Here is a 19,045-nt window from a genome sequence, read left to right as displayed (position 1 = left end):
TGAAAACGTGAGCGTGCATAATTATTCACCCCCTCCAAAGCCAATACTTTGTAGAGCCACCTTTTGCAGAAATTACAGCTGCACGTCTCTTGGGGTATGTCTCTATAAACTTGGCACATCTAGCCACTGGGATTTTTGCCCATTCTTCAAGGCAAAACTGCTCCAGCTCCTTCAAGTTGGATGGGTTCCTGCTGGTGTACAGCAATCTTTAAGTCATACCACAGATTCTCAATTGGATTGAGGTCTGGGCTTCGACTAGGCCATTCCAAGACATTTAAATGTTTCCCCTTAAACCACTCGAGTGTTGCTTTAGCAGTATGCTTAGTGTCATTGTCCTGCTGGAAGGCGAACCTCCGTCCCAGTCTCAAATCTCTGGAAGACTGAAACAGGTTTCCCTCAATAATTTCCCTGTATTTAGCACCATCCATCATTCCTTGAATTCTGACTAGTCTCCCAGTCCCTGCCGGTGGGAAAAACATCCCCACAGCATGATGCTGCCACCACCATGCTTCACTGCGGGGATGGTGTTCTCGGGGTGATGAGAGGTGTTGGGTTTGCGCCAGACATAGCGTTTTCCTTGATGGCCAAAAAGCTACATTTTTGTCTCATCTGACCAGAGTACGTTCTTCCATATCTTTGGGGAGTTTCCCACATGCCTTTTGGCGAACACCAAACGTGTTTGCTTATTTTTTTTCTTTAAGATTTTTTTTTCTGGCCACTCTTCCATAAAGCCCAGCTCTGTGGAGTGTACAGCTTAGTGGTGCTATGGACAGATACTCCAATCTCCGCTGTGGAGCTTTGCAGCTCCTTCAGGGATATTTTTTTCAGGGATAGGGGTTAGGGTTAAGGTTAGGGTTAGGGGTTAGGGTTAGGGGTTAGGGTTAAGGTTAGGGTTAGGGTTAGGGGTTAGGGTTAAGGTTAGGGTTAAGGTTAGGGTTAGGGTTAGGGGTTAGGGTTAGGGGTTAGGGGTTAGGGGTTAGGGTTAGGGGTTAGGGTTAGGGTTAGGTACTGACCTGTGGCTGTAGGCTCTGTTTGAATCAGTAGGACCCAGGGTTAGGGTTAGGAGTTAGGGTTAGGGGTTAGGGTTAGGGTTCTCTCTGTCATTGACCTGATGACCCCAGTGTCCATGAAATAGTTAATAAACCCACATACATACCATGGTCTCTTGTGACCTGGTCTTCAGGCTGGTCCTCAGTGGCAGACATATTATTAGGGTCCCAAGGGGACATCTGTATAACCTCACCATCAGGACCCAAGATCAAGGTGCCCAGGGATCTGCCTGTCTGCTGCTGCAACTCTGAAAAACACACAGAGGCTGCGTCTGAAATGGCACCCTATTCACTATATTGTGCAGTAATTTGGACCAGAATAGGGTGCCAATGGGCCCTGGTCAAAAGTACTGCACTATACAGGGAATAGGGTGCCATAGGGCCCTGGTCAAAAGTAGTGTACTATGAATGGAATAGGGTGCCAATGGGCCCTGGTCAAAAAGTACTGCACTATCAGGGAATAGGGTGCCAATGGGCCCTGGTCAAAAGTAGTGGACTATATAGGGAATAGGGTGCCATAGGGCCCTGGTTTAAAGTAGTGCACTATATAGGGAATAGTCTGCCATTTGGAACACATTAAAACGTTGGTTTACCTATCTGAGCATCTAGAACGGTCTTATCAACATACCAGACATCTACTGAACACAGAGTCCTATGATGTGGGCCGCTTACCTCTGAGCTCCAGGGGCAGGCTGCCTCTGACCATGGCTCTCCCAGGATCAGAGGGGTCCCCGGGGATATGGACATCAGATCTGTCTTTGTAGATGGCCATGGAGCTCTGTTTGCCTGGGCCTCTCAGCCGACCAGCCATGGGGGCAGCCAGGGGGGCAAAAACAGCCAGGGGGACAGCAGCCTCTGGAGGAGGAATGGAAAATATTAGAATACTGAAAGAAAGATGAATACTTGGTATCGAGCAACAGAGCAGAGCCCTATACTACGTAGCTGGTACCACAGAGCCCTATACTACGTAGCTGGTACCACAGAGCCCTATACTACGTAGCTGGTACCACAGAACAGAGCCCTATACTACGTAGCTGGTACCACAGAGCCCTATAGTACGTAGCTGGTACCAGAAAGCTCTATACTACATAGCTGGTACCACAGAACAGAGCCCTATAGTACGTAGCTGGTACCACAGAACAGAGCCCTATACTACGTAGCTGGTACCACAGAACAGAGCCCTATACTACGTAGCTGGTACCACAGAGCCCTATAGTACGTAGCTGGTACCAGAAAGCTCTATACTACATAGCTGGTACCACAGAGCCCTATAGTACGTAGCTGGTACCACAGAGCCCTATACTACGTAGCTGGTACCACAGAACAGAGCCCTATACTACGTAGCTGGTACCACAGAGCCCTATACTACGTAGCTGGTACCACAGAGCCCTATACTACGTAGCTGGTAGCACAGAACAGAGCCCTATACTACGTAGCTGGTACCACAGAACAGAGCCCTATACTACGTAGCTGGTACCACAGAGCCCTATATTACGTAGCTGGTACCACAGAACAGAGCCCTATACTACGTAGCTGGTACCACAGAAGGAGGCAGGTAGCCTAGTGGTTAGAGAGGCAGGTAGCCTAGTGGTTAGAGGAGGCAGGTAGCCTAGTGGTTAGAGGGGCAGGTAGCCTAGTGGTTAGAGGGGCAGGTAGTCTAGTGGTTAGAGAGGCAGGTAGCCTACTGGTTAGAGGGGCAGGTAGCCTAGTGGTTAGAGAGGCAGGTAGCCTAGTGGTTAGAGAGGCGGGTAGCCTAGTGGTTAGAGAGGCAGGTAGCCTAGTGTTTAGAGAGGCAGGTAGCCTAGTGGTTAGAGGGGCGGGTAGCCTAGTGGTTAGAGAGGCGGGTAGCCTAGTGGTTAGAGAGGCGGGTAGCCTAGTGGTTAGAGAGGCAGGTAGCCTAGTGGTTAGAGAGGCAGGTAGCCTAGTGGTTAGAGGGGCAGGTAGCCTAGTGGTTAGAGGGACAGGTAGCCTAGTGGTTAGAGGGGCAGGTAGCCTAGTGGTTAGAGGAGGCAGGTAGCCTAGTGGTTAGAGAGGCAGGTAGCCTAGTGGTTAGAGAGGCAGGTAGCCTAGTGGTTAGAGGGGCAGGTAGCCTAGTGGTTAGAGGAGGCAGGTAGCCTAGTTGTTAGAGGGGCATGTAGCCTAGTGGTTAGAGAGGCAGGTAGCCTAGTGGTTAGAGGGGCAGGTAGCCTAGTGGTTAGAGAGGCAGGTAGCCTAGTGGTTAGAGAGGCAGGTAGCCTAGTGGTTAGAGAGGCAGGTAGCCTAGTGGTTAAAGAGGCAGGTAGCCTAGTGGTTAGAGAGGCAGGTCGCCTAGTGGTTAGAGGAGGCAGGTAGCCTAGTGGTTAGAGGAGGCAGGTAGCCTAGTGGTTAGAGGAGGCAGGTAGCCTAGTGGTTAGAGGAGGCAGGTAGCCTAGTGGTTAGAGGAGGCAGGTAGCCTAGTGGTTAGAGGAGGCAGGTAGCCTAGTGGTTAGAGGAGGCAGGTAGCCTAGTGGTTAGAGGGACAGGTAGCCTAGTGGTTAGAGGAGGCAGGTAGCCTAGTGGTTAGAGGAGGCAGGTAGCCTAGTGGTTAGAGGAGGCAGGTAGCCTAGTGGTTAGAGGAGGCAGGTAGCCTAGTGGTTAGAGGAGGCATGTAGCCAAATGGTTAGAGAGGCAGGTAGCCTAGTGGTTAGAGGAGGCAGGTAGCCTTGTGGTTAGAGGGGCAGGTAGCCTAGTGGTTAGAGGGGCAGGTAGCCTAGTGGTCAGAGAGGCAGGTAGCCTAGTAGTTAGAGGAGGCAGGTAGCCTAGTGGTTAGAGAGGCAGGTAGCCTAGTGGTTAGAGGAGGCAGGTAGCCTAGTGGTTAGAGGAGGCAGGTAGCCTAGTGGTTAGAGGAGGCAGGTAGCCTAGTGGTAAGAGGAGGCAGGTAGCCTAGTGGTTAGAGGAGGCAGGTAGCCTAGTGGTTAGAGGGGCAGGTAGCCTAGTGGTTAGAGGGGCAGGTAGCCTAGTGGTTAGAGGAGGCAGGTAGCCTAGTGGTTAGAGGAGGCAGGTAGCCTAGTGGTTAGAGGAGGCAGGTAGCCTAGTGGTTAGAGGGGCAGGTAGCCTAGTGGTTAGAGGGGCAGGTAGCCTAGTGGTTAGAGGAGGCAGGTAGCCTAGTGGTTAGAGGAGGTAGGTAGCCTAGTGGTTAGAGGAGGCAGGTAGCCTAGTGGTTAGAGGGGGCAGGTAGCCTAGTGGTTAGAGGGGCAGAGAGTCTAGTGGTTAGAGGGGCAGGTAGCCTAGTGGTTAGAGGAGGCAGGTAGCCTAGTGGTTAGAGGAGGCAGGTAGCCTAGTGGTAAGAGGAGGCAGGTAGCCTAGTGGTTAGAGGAGGCAGGTAGCCTAGTGGTTAGAGGGGCAGGTAGCCTAGTGGTTAGAGGGGCAGGTAGCCTAGTGGTTAGAGGAGGCAGGTAGCCTAGTGGTTAGAGGAGGCAGGTAGCCTAGTGGTTAGAGGAGGCAGGTAGCCTAGTGGTTAGAGGGGCAGGTAGCCTAGTGGTTAGAGGGGCAGGTAGCCTAGTGGTTAGAGGAGGCAGGTAGCCTAGTGGTTAGAGGAGGTAGGTAGCCTAGTGGTTAGAGGAGGCAGGTAGCCTAGTGGTTAGAGGGGGCAGGTAGCCTAGTGGTTAGAGGGGCAGAGAGTCTAGTGGTTAGAGGGGCAGGTAGCCTAGTGGTTAGAGGAGGCAGGTAGCCTAGTGGTTAGAGGAGGCAGGTAGCCTAGTGGTTAGAGAGGAGGCAGGTAGCCTAGTGGTTAGAGAGGAGGCAGGTAGCCTAGTGGTTAGAGGAGGCAGGTAGCCTAGTGGTTAGAGGGGCAGGTAGCCTAGTGGTTAGAGGGGAGGCAGGTAGCCTAGTGGTTAGAGGGGCAGGTAGCCTAGTGGTTAGAGGGGCAGGTAGCCTAGTGGTTAGAGGGGCAGGTAGCCTAGTGGTTAGAGGGGCAGAAACATCCATTCTATTACGACATGAACGATTGTCGCTTTGAAAGATCCATTCTAACCAAGAGAGAGAGAGAGAGAGAGAGAGAGAGAGAGAGAGAGAGAGAGAGAGAGAGAGAGAGAGAGAGAGAGAGAGAGTAGTGTCTTCTCAGCTGACCCCCACTCCCCTTTTGTGTAACAAGCCGCCATGCCGGTTTAGCCCACTAGGGCGCATTCTTATATCATTTCCTTGTAACCATATCTGTTTGATTATGGATTTCTGTTGAATTATTTAGTTTAGTAAATAAATGATTTTAAGACAATTGATGTATGGATGACTCATAGTGAAGACTGGGTTCGTGCAGATAACCAACAATTTACGACGTTTGGAATGAGACTAACGTGAGGTAAATAACACATCATTAATGAGGAGACAAATCGATCAGATATTATAATATCTGAAAGATATATTAGGGAAATTATAACTTTGTAATCTGAATATTTTCCTTGGTGCCCCGATCTCCTAGTTAATTACAGTTAAACGATTAATCAGTTTAATCGCGTAATAATAATTACAGGGAGTTATTTTGATAAACATGTCTTCAAGTTAATGATGGCCAAAGACACGACATTAGTGATCAGAATACCTTCCCCAGGCTGTAATAGGGAGAGACCGTTCTGCTCAGGCCCGGTCTGCTTAGAGCCTTTCTCAGGGAGACCTCGTCCTCCTCCTCGTCCTCCTCCTCCTCCTCGTCCTCCTCCTCCTCCTCCTCCTCCTCCTCGTCCTCCTCCTCCTCCTCCTCCTCGTCCTTCTCCTCCTCCTCCTCCTCCTCCTCCTCCTCCTCGTCCTCCTCCTCCTCCTCCTCCTCCTCCTCCTCCTCCTCCTCCTCCTCCTCGTCCTTCTCCTTCCCATCTTCTAGTGCTCTCTCTTTTGTGTCCCATCTCTCCACAGTTAGGCTCCCATCTCTCCTCCACTGATGGCTTGTAGTGGACACCAACTGAGAGACACAGAAGAGACCCGACAAGACAACAGGATGAAGATCGTTAGTGGAAAAGAAAATGTGTGTTTTAATGACTTACCTGGTTAAATAATACAAATCAATAAGAATATCCAAGGAGGTATTAGTCAGCATGTCAAATATTAAAATACACAGAGAAAATAAAGGGCTCATGGGGCGGCAGGGTAGCCTAGAGGTTAGAGCGTTGGACTTGTAACCCGAAAGGTTGCAAGATCAAATCCCCGAGCTGACAAGGTAAAAATCTGTCGTTCTGCCCCCTGAACAAGGCAGTTTAACCCACTGTTCCCCCGGTAGGCCGTCATTGAAAAATAAGGATTTGTTCTTAACTGACTTGCCTCGTTAAATAAAAGGTTAAACATTTCTTATTTAAATACCACGTGGAGTCTGCTCCTCCTCCCCTTCTGGATGTCCAAGGGGTAGTAGCACTGAGAGCAGCAGCTTCCTGGGCCCTGGCTTCTCCAGGTGGGCCCTCTCTGGATGGGTCTGGGCCGGATCCTCGGCGCTGACATACGCCTCATGTCTGAGTGGCAGGAACGTCCCACCTGGACTCCTTGGTTTCTGCCATACGACGATTTAGAGTTATTATGTTGTAATTCTATGAAGCTTAAAGCTGGTGTCATTAGATTGCCTTACTTACCCTCACACTACTGTCCTGGTCCCTGTCCTGGTCCAGACTGACCACTGAGCCAGAAAAAAGGGGAGGGAGATGAAATCTGGAAAGGCTGGGGTCCGAGGATGTGTTGTCCTTTTTCGTGTCTGCATTGCCTTGTTTCACTGACCGAAGAAACCCAAAAAAAAGTAGATATTTGACTCTGTGAAACACATGCAAACTCACAATCCTTCTTCATTCTTCACAACTGAACTGAAGAATGTGAAGGAAAGTGAATATGTGAAGGAAGGTGAATATGTGAAGGAAGGTGAATATGTGAAGGAAGGTGAATATGTGAAGGAAGGTGAATATGTGAAGGAAGGTGAATATGTGAAGGAAGGTGAATATGTGAAGGAAGGTGAATATGTGAAGGAAGGTTAATATGTGAAGGAAGGTGAAGGAAGGTGAATATGTGAAGGAAGGTGAATATGTGAAGGAAGGTGAAGGAAGGTGAATATGTGAAGGAAGGTGAATATGTGAAGGAAGGTGAATATGTGAAGGAAGGTGAATATGTGAAGGAAGGTGAATATGTGAAGGAAGGTGAATATGTGAAGGAAGGTGTAGATGTGAAGGAAGGTGAATATGTGAAGGAAGGTGAATATGTGAAGGAAGGTGAATATGTGAAGGAAAGTGAATATGTGAAGGAAGGTGAATATGTGAAGGAAGGTGAATATGTGAAGGAAGGTGAATATGTGAAGGAAGGTGAATATGTGAAGGAAGGTGAATATGTGAAGGAAGGTGAATATGTGAAGGAAGGTGAATATGTGAAGGAAGGTTAATATGTGAAGGAAGGTGAAGGAAGGTGAATATGTGAAGGAAGGTGAATATGTGAAGGAAGGTGAAGGAAGGTGAATATGTGAAGGAAGGTGTATATGTGAAGGAAGGTGAATATGTGAAGGAAGATGAATATGTGAAGGAAGGTGAATATGTGAAGGAAGGTGAATATGTGAAGGAAGGTGAATATGTGAAGGAAGGTGAATATGTGAAGGAAGGTGAATATGTGAAGGAAGGTGAATATGTGAAGGAAGGTGAAGGAAGGTGAATATGTGAAGGAAGGTGAATATGTGAAGGAAGGTGAATATGTGAAGGAAGGTGAATATGTGAAGGAAGGTGAATATGTGAAGGAAGGTGAATATGTGAAGGAAGGTGAATATGTGAAGGAAGGTGAATATGTGAAGGAAGGTGAATATGTGAAGGAAGGTGAAGGAAGGGGTGAATATGAAGGAAGGTGAAGGAAGGTGAATATGTGAAGGAAGGTGAATATGTGAAGGAGGTGAATATGTGAAGGAAGGTGAATATGTGAAGGAAGGTGAATATGTGAAGGAAGGTGAATGATGTGAAGGAAGGTGAATATGTGAAGGAAGGTGAATATGTGAAGGAAGGTGAATATGTGAAGGAGGTGAATATGTGAAGGAAGGTGAATATGTGAAGGAGGGTGAATATGTGAAGGAAGGTGAATATGTGAAGGGAAGGTGAATATGTGAAGGAAGGTGAATATGTGAAGGAAGGTGAATATGTGAAGGAAGGTGAATATGTGAAGGAAGGTGAATATGTGAAGGAAGGTGAAGGAAGGTGAATATGTGAAGGAAGGTGTATATGTGAAGGAAGGTGAATATGTGAAGGAAGGTGAATATGTGAAGGAAGGTGAATATGTGAAGGAAGGTGAATATGTGAAGGAAGGTGAATATGTGAAGGAAGGTGAAGGAAGGTGAATATGTGAAGGAAGGTGTATATGTGAAGGAAGGTGAATATGTGAAGGAAGGTGTATATGTGAAGGAAGGTGAAGGAAGGTGAATATGTGAAGGAAGGTGAATATGTGAAGGAAGGTGAATATGTGAAGGAAGGTGAATATGTGAAGGAAGGTGAAGGAAGGTGAATATGTGAAGGAAGGTGTATATGTGAAGGAAGGTGAATATGTGAAGGAAGGTGAATATGTGAAGGAAGGTGAAGGAAGGTGAATATGTGAAGGAAGGTGTATATGTGAAGGAATGTGAATATGTGAAGGAAGGTGAATATGTGAAGGAAGGTGAATATGTGAAGGAAGGTGAATATGTGAAGGAAGGTGAGGAAGGTGAATATGTGAAGGAAGGTGAATATGTGAAGGAAGGTGAATATGTGAAGGAAGGTGAATATGTGAAGGAAGGTGATTATGTGAAGGAAGGTGAATATGTGAAGGAAGGTGAATATGTGAAGGAAGGTGAATATGTGAAGGAAGGTGAATATGTGAAGGAAGGTGATTATGTGAAGGAAGGTGAATATGTGAAGGAAGGTGAATATGTGAAGGAAGGTGAATATGTGAAGGAAGGTGAATATGTGAAGGAAGGTGAAGGAAGGTGAATATGTGAAGGAAGGTGAATATGTGAAGGAAGGTGAATATGTGAAGGAAGGTGAATATGTGAAGGAAGGTGAATATGTGAAGGAAGGTGAATATGTGAAGGAAGGTGAATATGTGAAGGAAGGTGAATATGTGAAGGAAGGTGAACTCACGTCTCCGTCCCTGCTGGGCCCCACCCAGGTAACCACCATAGTAGTTAACGTGTGATCGCTGGCTGCTTCTCCAGGAGGAATCTACTGAGGCCGTCTTCAGAGGGCAGGGTCTCTCTCCTCCCTGTAGAGGCCAGGGTCTCGCTCCTCCCTGTAGAGGCCGGGGACTCTCTCCTGCCTGTAGAGGCCAGGGTCTCTCTCTTCCCTGTAGAGGCCAGGGCCCATCTCCTCCCTGTAGAGGCCAGGGCCTCTCTCCTCCCTGTAGAGGCCAGGGTCTCTCTCTTCCCTGTAGAGGCCAGGGTCTCTCTCTTCCCTGTAGAGGCCAGGGTCTCTCTCCTCCCTGTAGAGGCCAGGGCATCTCTCTTCCCTGTAGAGGCCAGGGCATCTCTCTTCCCTGTAGAGGCCAGGGTCTCTCTCCTCCCTGTAGAGGCCAGGGTCTCTCTCCTCCCTGTAGAGGCCAGGGTCTCTCTCCTCCAACATCCTCACAGTCTTTCACACTAAATCATTATAATTTATTAAACTTCTATAGCGCTTTTCATAACATAAAGAAATCTCAAAGCAATATGTCATACAAACATGCAAAATATCATGAGTAGCCAAGCTATAGCTAACTACGCTGAACAAAAATATAAAACGCAACATGTAAAGTGTTGATCCCATGTTTCATGAGCTGAAATAAAAGATCCCAGAAATGTTCCATACACACAAAAAGCTTATTTCTCTCAAAGTTTGTGCACAAATTTGTTTACATCCCTGTTAGTGAGCATTACTCCGTGGCCAAGATAATCAATACATCTAACAGGTGTGTGGCATATCAAGAAGCTGATTAAACAGCATGACCTTTACACAGGTGCACCTTGTGCTGGGGACAGTAAAAGACCATGTCCAACAGAGCTGTTGACAGAGAATTTAATGTTCATTTCTCTACCGCTCCGGTACCGCTTGTCGTGCGGTAGCAGAGAGAACAGTCTATGACTTGGGTGATTGAAGTCCTTGACAGTTTTTAGGGCCTTCCTCTGACACCGCCTGGTATAGAGGTCCTGGATGGCAGGAAGCTTGGCCCCAGTGATGTACTGGGCCGTACGTACTACCCTCTGTAGCACCTTACGGTTAGATGCCGAGCAGTTGCCATACCAGGCGGTGATGCAACCGGTCAGGAAACTCTCGATGGTCCAGCTGTAGAACTTTTTGAGGATCTCAGGACCCATGCCAAAATTTTTTCAGTCTCCTGAGAAAGAAAAGGTTTTGTCGTGCCCTCTTCACGACTGTCTTGGTGTACTTGGACCATGTTAGTTTGTTGGTAATGTGGACACCAAGGAACTTGAAGCTCTCAACCTGCTCCACTACAGCCCCTTCGATGAGAATGGGGGCGTGCTCGGTCCTCCTTTTCCTGTAGTCCACAATCATCTCCTTTGTCTTGCTGCCATTGAGGGAGAGGTAGTTGTCCTGGCACCACACTGCCAGGTCTCTGACCTCCTCCCTATAGGTTGTCTCATCGTTGTCGGTGATCAGGCCTACCACTGTTGTGTCGTCAGCACCTTAATGATGGTGTTGGAGTCGTGCCTGGTCATGCAGTCGTGGGTGAACAGGGAGTACAGGAGGGGGCTGAGCACCCACCCATGAGGGGCCCCCGTGTTGAGGATCAGTGTGGCGGATGTGTTGTTACCTACCCTCACCACCTGGGGGCGGTCCGTCAGGAAGTCCAGGATCCAGTTGCAGAGGGAGGTGTTTAGTCCCAGGGTCCTTAGCTTATTGATGAGCTTTGAGGGCACTATGGTGTTGAACGCTGAGATGTAGTCAATGAATAGCATTCTCACGTAGGTGTTCCTTTTGTCCAGGTGTGAAAGGGCAGTGTGGAGTGGCAATAGAGATTGCATCGTCTGTGGATCTGTTGAGGTGGTATGCGAATTGGAGTGGGTCTAGGGTTTCTGGGATGATGTTGTTGATGTGAGCCATGACCAGCCTTTCAAAGCACTTCATGGCTACGGACGTGAGTGTAGTCATTTAGGCAGGTTACCTTTGCTTTTCTGGCCACAGGGACTATGGTGGTCTATTAGAAACATGCAGGTATTACAGACGAGGTCACGGCGAGGTTGAAAATGTCAGTGAAGACACTGGCCCCGTGGCTTTGCGAATGTAGACCTGTTTAAAGGTCTTGCTCACATCGGTTACCAAGAGCGTGATCACACAGTCATCCGGAACAGCTGGGGCTCTCATGCATGCTTCAGTGTTTCTTGCCTCGAAGCCAGCATTAAAGGCATTTAGCTCGTCTGGTAGGCTCGCGTCACTGGGCAGCTCGCGGCTGGGTTTCCCTTTGTAGGCTGTAATAGTTTGCAAGCCCTGCCACATCTGACGAGCGTCACAGCTAGTGTAGTAGGATTCAATCTTAGTCCTGTATTGACTATTTGCCTTTTTGATCGTTTGTCTGAGGGCATTGTGGGATTTTTTATAAAGGTCTAGATTAGTGTCCCGCTCCATGATAGCGGCAGCTCTAGCCTTTAGCTCAGTGCAGATGTTGCCTGTGATCCATGGCTTCTGGTTAGGATATGTACGTACGGTCATTGTGGGGACGACGTCGTCGATGCACTTGTTGATGAAGCCAGTGACCGAGGTGGTACACTCCTTATCATCAGGTATTCTACCTCAAGAGAGCAATACCTCAAGACTTCCTTAATATTAGACATCGCGCACCAGCAGTCATTGACAAATAGACACACACCACCGCCCCTCGTCTTTCCAGACGTAGCTGCTCTGTCCTGAACGGTAAACCCAGCCAGCTCTATATTATCCATGGCTTCTATATTGTGATCACCACATCCGATGGATTTGGATACTGCTTTAAAATGTTTGGGAGCATCTTATTGGATGTCCTTTACTCGTGCTCCTGGATAGCACAACGTTTTTGCTCCAGGGACTGAGACATTTCTCACCGTTGAACTGAACAATACAATGGCCGGAGAATTGATAAATCCCGGCCATTTCTACCCCTCACACAATTCGTTGAACCTTTCACGGGCCCACGAGAAGCAGGAAAGAATGCGCCCGCTGCATCTGGCGATACGTCCAGACCTCCCAGAGCAGGCAGCGCCCCGTCAGATCCAGAGAGAGGGAAAGGAGCCAAACTCCATGACGAAGCCACTGCTGGAGTCAGCATAGTTGGAGTCAGCACCACCATCGCAGACAGAGGCAGTCCCAGTAATGAAGGTACAGGTAGATCAGGCACCAGTGCAGCTAAATTCTTCCTTATGTTAATCTGCTACGAACCTCTCGTAGTCACTCCCGTCCGCTTAGCAGCAGGACCAGCGGCGATTGGAACATTCTTCTTGCTGTTCTTCACAGATGAACGGATGACAAGGCAGGGAAACATCCATCAGGCCCGAGCGGCGTCCAGCCATAGGAGTTAAGAACGAGAAGATTCCAATTTGTGTTTTCGCCCCTTAAGTTTGAACAGAATTGAGATTTGCTTGCTAAGCATAGCCACCTCATTCCTGTGAATCTCCACTAGCAAACAATTGCCGCGTTGGAACTCCAGATTGTAAATATTGTTCCAGCGTCTACAGCACTGGAAAGGTTTGTTAGCTATTCTAGGGGAAGCGAGCTCCATTGCAACCTAGCTAGCTAGCTAGCTACAGCTTGCTAGTTGGTAGCAGGTGTTGACACAAACACTTATGAACAAAATAAATAAAACAAAGTAGAACAAAGTAAATCTTCGGGAAAAACAAAATGACACGGACAGGAAATGTGAGAACTCTATGATTAGCTGAGCCTGGCTCCCCAGTGGGTGGGCCTGGCTCCCCAGTGGGTGGGCCCGGCTCCCCAGTGGCTGGACCTGGCTCCCCAGTGGCTGGGCCTGGCTCCCCAGTGGGTGGACCTGGCTCCTCAGTGGCTGGACCTGGCTCCCCAGTGGCTGGGCCTGGCTCCCCAGTGGCTGGGCCTGGCTCCCCAGTGGGTGGGCCTGGCTCCTCAGTGGCTGGGCCTGGCTCCCCAGTGGCTGGACCTGGCTCCCCAGTGGCTGGGCCTGGCTCCCCAGTGGCTGGGCCTGGCTCCCCAGTGGCTGGGCCTGGCTCCCCAGTGGGTGGACCCGGCTCCCCAGTGGGTGCACCTTTGCCCAGTCATTTGAAATCCATAGATTAGGGAATAATGAATTTATTTCAATAGACTGATTTAAATCTATGAACTGTAACTCAGTAAAATCTTTGAAATTGTTGCATGTTGCGTTTTGTTCAGTATAAGTCAACCAATAGAGGCCAAGTGTTTGAGTGCATGCATCATTCAAAGGTCTAGAGCACGTGTCCAACTCATCCCGAGTGTCTGCGGGTTTTCCCTCCTCCCTTGGACTTGATGGATGAAATAAGGTCACCAATCAGTAAGGACCTCCCCTCACCTGGTTGTCCAGGTCTCAGTAAGGAACTCCCCTCACCTGGTTGTCTAGGTCTCAGTAAGGAACTCCCCTCACCTGGTTGTCCAGGTCTCAGTAAGGAACTCCCCTCACCTGGTTGTCTAGGTCTCAGTAAGGAACTCCCCTCACCTGGTTGTCCAGGTCTCCCCTCACCTGGTTGTCTAGGTCTCCCCTCACCTGGTTGTCTAGGTCTCAGTAAGGACCTCTCCTCACCTGGTTGTCTAGGTCTCAGTAAGGAACTCCCCTCACCTGGTTGTCTAGGTCTCAGTAAGGAACTCTCCTCACCTGGTTGTCTAGGTCTCAGTAAGGAACTCTCCTCACCTGGTTGTCTAGGTCTCAGTAAGGACCTCCCCTCACCTGGTTGTCTAGGTCTCAGTAAGGAACTCTCCTCACCTGGTTGTCTAGGTCTCAGTAAGGAACTCCCCTCACCTGGTTGTCTAGGTCTCAGTAAGGAACTCCCCTCACCTGGTTGTCAAGGTCTCAGTAAGGAACTCCCCTCACCTGGTTGTCCAGGTCTCAGTAAGGAACTCCCCTCACCTGGTTGTCTAGGTCTCAGTAAGGAACTCCCCTCACCTGTCACCTGGTTGTCCAGGTCTCAGTAAGGACCTCCCCTCACCTGGTTGTCTAGGTCTCAGTAAGGAACTCCCCTCACCTGCTCTAGAAGGTCGGAGAGATACTGTACCTGTCATCAGGGTGTATAAACACAGGCCTCCCAACTTCCTGATGTGCAGCCTGGAATATACAATAAAGATTATCAGTTATGTTGCAATTGTTGAGACTAGTCCGCACGGCGGGTGCTACTAGCCCTAGGGCAGTCAGGCTGCCTCACGCTACAGAAACAGGAGATGGACTCCTGCCCTATGGGCCGTTCTGGCTGCCTCTCGCTACAGAAACAGGAGATGGACTCCTGCCCTATGGGCCGGGCCGTTCTGGCTGCCTCACGCTACAGAAACAGGAGATAGACTCCTGCCCTATGGGCTGTTCTGGCTGCCTCTCGCTACAGAAACAGGAGATGGACTCCTGCCCTATGGGCCGGGCCGTTCTGGCTGCCTCACGCTACAGAAACAGGAGATGGACTCCTGCCCTATGGGCCGTTCTGGCTGCCTCACGCTACAGAAACAGGAGATAGACTCCTGCCCTATGGGCCGGGCCGTTCTGGCTGCCTCACGCTACAGAAACAGGAGATAGACTCCTGCCCTATGGGCCGTTCTGGCTGCCTCACGCTACAGAAACAGGAGATAGACTCCTGCCCTATGGGCCGGGCCGTTCTGGCTGCCTCACGCTACAGAAACAGGAGGTAGACTCCTGCCCTATGGGCCGTTCTGGCTGCCTCACGCTACAGAAACAGGAGGTGGACTCCTGCCCTATGGGCCGTTCTGGCTGCCTCTCGCTACAGAAACAGGAGATGGACTCCTGCCCTATGGGCCGTTCTGGCTGCCTCACGCTAAAGAAACAGGAGAAAGACTCCTGCCCAATGGGCCGTTCTGGCTGCCTCACGCTACAGAAACAGGAGATGGACTCCTGCCCTATGGGCCGTTGGGGCTGCCTCACGCTACAGAAACAGGAGATGGACTCCTGCCCTATGGGCCGGGCCGTTCTGGCTGCCTCACGCTACAGAAACAGGAGGTAGACTCCTGCCCTATGGGCCGTTCTGGCTGCCTCACGCTACAGAAACAGGAGATAGACTCCTGCCCTATGGGCCGGGCCGTTCTGGCTGCCTCACGCTACAGAAACAGGAGATGGACTCCTGCCCTATGGGCCGGGCCGCTCTGGCTGCCTCACGCTACAGAAACAGGAGATGGACTCCTGCCCTATGGGCCGTTCTGGCTGCCTCACGCTACAGAAACAGGAGATGGACTCCTGCCCTATGGGCCGGGCCGCTCTGGCTGCCTCACGCTACAGAAACAGGAGATGGACTCCTGCCCTATGGGCCGTTCTGGCTGCCTCACGCTACAGAAACAGGAGATGGACTCCTGCCCTATGGGCCAGTCTGGCTGCCTCACGCTACAGAAACAGGAGGTAGACTCCTGCCCTATGGGCCGGGCCGTTCTGGCTGCCTCTCGCTACAGAAACAGGAGATGGACTCCTGCCCTATGGGCCGTTCTGGCTGCCTCACGCTACAGAAACAGGAGATGGACTCCTGCCCTATGGGCCGTTCTGGCTGCCTCACGCTACAGAAACAGGAGATGGACTCCTGCCCTATGGGCCGTTCTGGCTGCCTCACGCTACAGAAACAGGAGATGGACTCCTGCCCTATGGGCCGGGCCGTTCTGGCTGCCTCACGCTACAGAAACAGGAGATGGACTCCTGCCCTATGGGCCGGGCCGTTCTGGCTGCCTCACGCTACAGAAACAGGAGATGGACTCCTGCCCTATGGGCCGTTCTGGCTGCCTCACGCTACAGAAACAGGAGGTGGACTCCTGCCCTATGGGCCGTTCTGGCTGCCTCACGCTACAGAAACAGGAGATGGACTCCTGCCCTATGGGCCGGGCCGTTCTGGCTGCCTCACGCTACAGAAACAGGAGATAGACTCCTGCCCTATGGGCCGGGCCGTTCTGGCTGCCTCACGCTACAGAAACAGGAGGTAGACTCCTGCCCAATGGGCCGTTCTGGCTGCCTCACGCTACAGAAACAGGAGGTAGACTCCTGCCCAATGGGCCGTTCTGGCTGCCTCACGCTACAGAAACAGGAGATGGACTCCTGCCCTATGGGCCGGGCCGCTCTGGCTGCCTCACGCTACATAAACAGGAGGTAGACTCCTGCCCTATGGGCCGGGCCGTTCTGGCTGCCTCTCGCTACAGAAACAGGAGATGGACTCCTGCCCTATGGGCCGTTCTGGCTGCCTCACGCTACAGAAACAGGAGATGGACTCCTGCCCTATGGGCCGGGCCGTTCTGGCTGCCTCACGCTACAGAAACAGGAGATAGACTCCTGCCCTATGGGCCGTTCTGGCTGCCTCTCGCTACAGAAACAGGAGATAGACTCCTGCCCTATGGGCCGTTCTGGCCGCTACAGAAACAGGAGATGGACTCCTGCCCTATGGGCCGTTCTGGCTGCCTCACGATACAGAAACAGGAGATAGACTCCTGCCCTATGGGCCGGGCCGTTCTGGCTGCCTCACGCTACAGAAACAGGAGATAGACTCCTGCCCTATGGGCCGTTCTGGCTGACTCACGCTACAGAAACAGGAGATAGACTCCTGCCCTATGGGCCGTTCTGGCTGCCTCACGCTACAGAAACAGGAGGTAGACTCCTGCCCTATGGGCCCTTCTGGCTGCCTCACGCTACAGAAACACGAGATGGACTCCTGCCCTATGGGCCGGGCCGTTCTGGCTGCCTCACGCTACAGAAACAGGATATGGACTCCTGCCCTATGGGCCGTTCTGGCTGCCTCTCGCTACAGAAACAGGAGATGGACTCCTGCCCTATGGGCCGGGCCGTTCTGGCTGCCTCACGCTACAGAAACAGGAGATGGACTCCTGCCCTATGGGCCGGGCCGTTCTGGCTGCCTCACGCTACAGAAACAGGAGATGGACTCCTGCCCTATGGGCCGTTCTGGCTGCCTCACGCTACAGAAACAGGAGGTGGACTCCTGCCCTATGGGCCGGGCCGTTCTGGCTGCCTCACGCTACAGAAACAGGAGGTGGACTCCTGCCCTATGGGCCGTTCTGGCTGCCTCACGCTACAGAAACAGGAGATGGACTCCTGCCCTATGGGCCGTTCTGGCTGCCTCTCGCTACAGAAACAGGAGATGGACTCCTGCCCTATGGGCCGTTCTGGCTGCCTCACGCTACAGAAACAGGGGGTGGACTCCTGCCCTATGGGCCGTTCTGGCTGCCTCACGCTACAGAAACAGGAGATGGACTCCTGCCCTATGGGCCGTTCTGGCTGCCTCACGCTACAGAAACAGGAGATGGACTCCTGCCCTATGGGCCGGGCCGTTCTGGCTGCCTCACGCTACAGAAACAGGAGATGGACTCCTGCCCTATGGGCCGGGCCGATCTGGCTGCCTCACGCTACAGAAACAGGAGATGGACTCCTGCCCTATGGGCCGGGCCGTTCTGGCTGCCTCACGCTACAGAAACAGGAGGTAGACTCCTGCCCTATGGGCCGTTCTGGCTGCCTCTCGCTACAGAAACAGGAGATAGACTCCTGCCCTATGGGCCGTTCTGGCTGCCTCACGCTACAGAAACAGGAGGTAGACTCCTGCCCTATGGGCCGTTCTGGCTGCCTCACGCTACAGAAACAGGAGGTAGACTCCTGCCCTATGGGCCGTTCTGGCTGCCTCACTCTACAAAAACAGGAGATAGACTCCTGCCCTATGGGCCGTTCTGGCTGCCTCACGCTACAAAAACAGGAGTTGGACTCCTGCCCTATGGGCCGTTCTGGCTGCCTCTCGCTACAGAAACAGGAGATAGACTCCTGCCCTATGGGCCGTTCTGGCTGCCTCTCACTACAGAAACAGGAGATGGACTCCTGCCCTATGGGCCGTTCTGGCTGCCTCACGCTACAGAAACAGGAGATGGACTCCTGCCCTATGGGCCGTTCTGGCTGCCTCTCGCTACAGAAACAGGAGATAGACTCCTGCCCTATGGGCCGGGCCGTTCTGGCTGCCTCACGCTACAGAAACAGGAGATGGACTCCTGCCCTATGGGCCGTTCTGGCTGCCTCACGCTACAAAAACAGGAGATGAACTCCTGCCCTATGGGCCGGGCCGTTCTGGCTGCCTCACGCTACAGAAACAGGAGATGGACTCCTGCCCTATGGGCCGTCCTGGCTAGGACAAGGCTTACTTGTAGTGAAACCAAACACTTTTGACAAAATGGTATTTTGACAGAAAAGGCTATTCGTTTCTGTCATCACCTGTCCGTGAGGTGGATCTCCAGGGAGGTGTCTTGTACTCTCTACCCGCCAAAGAGGCTCTGTCTCTGGGATGGGACTCATCTGAACCCTGGGTGTCTCATCCGTGACCTCAAACTTCACTCCCCTCAGTAGCCTAGCCTCCTGCTCCTCCAAACCTTTTAGAAACAAACAAACAAACAAACAAACAAACAAACAAACAAACAAACTAGATCATTTAAATGTCGACCTGTTGTTCTTGATTGATGACATATTGCATGACAATAATGAATGTATGAACCTGTGGGTTTAAACAACAACGGCTCCAGAAGAAGGTCAGGAGCATGGAGCACGACCAGGGTTGTGGGTTCGATTCCCGCAGTCACCCATATGTAAAACGTATTCACAAATAACTCTAAATCTCTTTGGATAAAAGCGTCCGGTTAAATGGTGTATATTATTATAATAAGAAACTGTTTGGAGTTACATAAAGGTTGCCTAGTTACGTAAAGGTTGCCTAGTTACGTAAAGGTTGCCTAGTTACGTAAAGGTTGCCTAGTTACATAAAGGTTGCCTAGTTACGTAAAGGTTACATAAAGGTTGCCTAGTTACATAAAGGTTACATAAAGGTTGCCTAGTTACATATAAAGGCTCCATAATGTTACAGATTGGAAGAGGAGGAAGGGGGTAACTTGATT

General features: G+C 51.0%; 1 protein-coding gene across 1 annotated transcript in view; it reads right to left on the bottom strand.

Annotated features, from left to right (window-relative positions):
• Nucleotides 1-1,898, bottom strand: part of kiaa2012 (KIAA2012 ortholog) — a 48,663-nt gene extending 46,765 nt beyond the window's left edge. The window contains exons 1-2 of the mRNA XM_082969220.1: nucleotides 1,722-1,898; nucleotides 1,157-1,297 (exon numbers count right to left, since the gene is read on the bottom strand). Coding sequence (XP_082825346.1) covers nucleotides 1,157-1,297; nucleotides 1,722-1,860 — 280 coding nt within the window. The 5' untranslated portion in view covers nucleotides 1,861-1,898. The remainder of the gene's footprint in view (nucleotides 1-1,156; nucleotides 1,298-1,721) is intronic.
• Between the last annotated feature and the right edge of the window lie 17,147 nt (nucleotides 1,899-19,045).

The sequence above is a fragment of the Salmo salar genome, chromosome 25, assembly GCF_965601325.2.
Source record: "Salmo salar chromosome 25, fSalSal1, whole genome shotgun sequence".
NCBI classification, from domain to species: Eukaryota; Metazoa; Chordata; class Actinopteri; order Salmoniformes; family Salmonidae; genus Salmo; species Salmo salar.
Note: the sequence above shows the minus strand (reverse complement) of the source record. Positions and strands in the feature narration are given on the sequence as shown.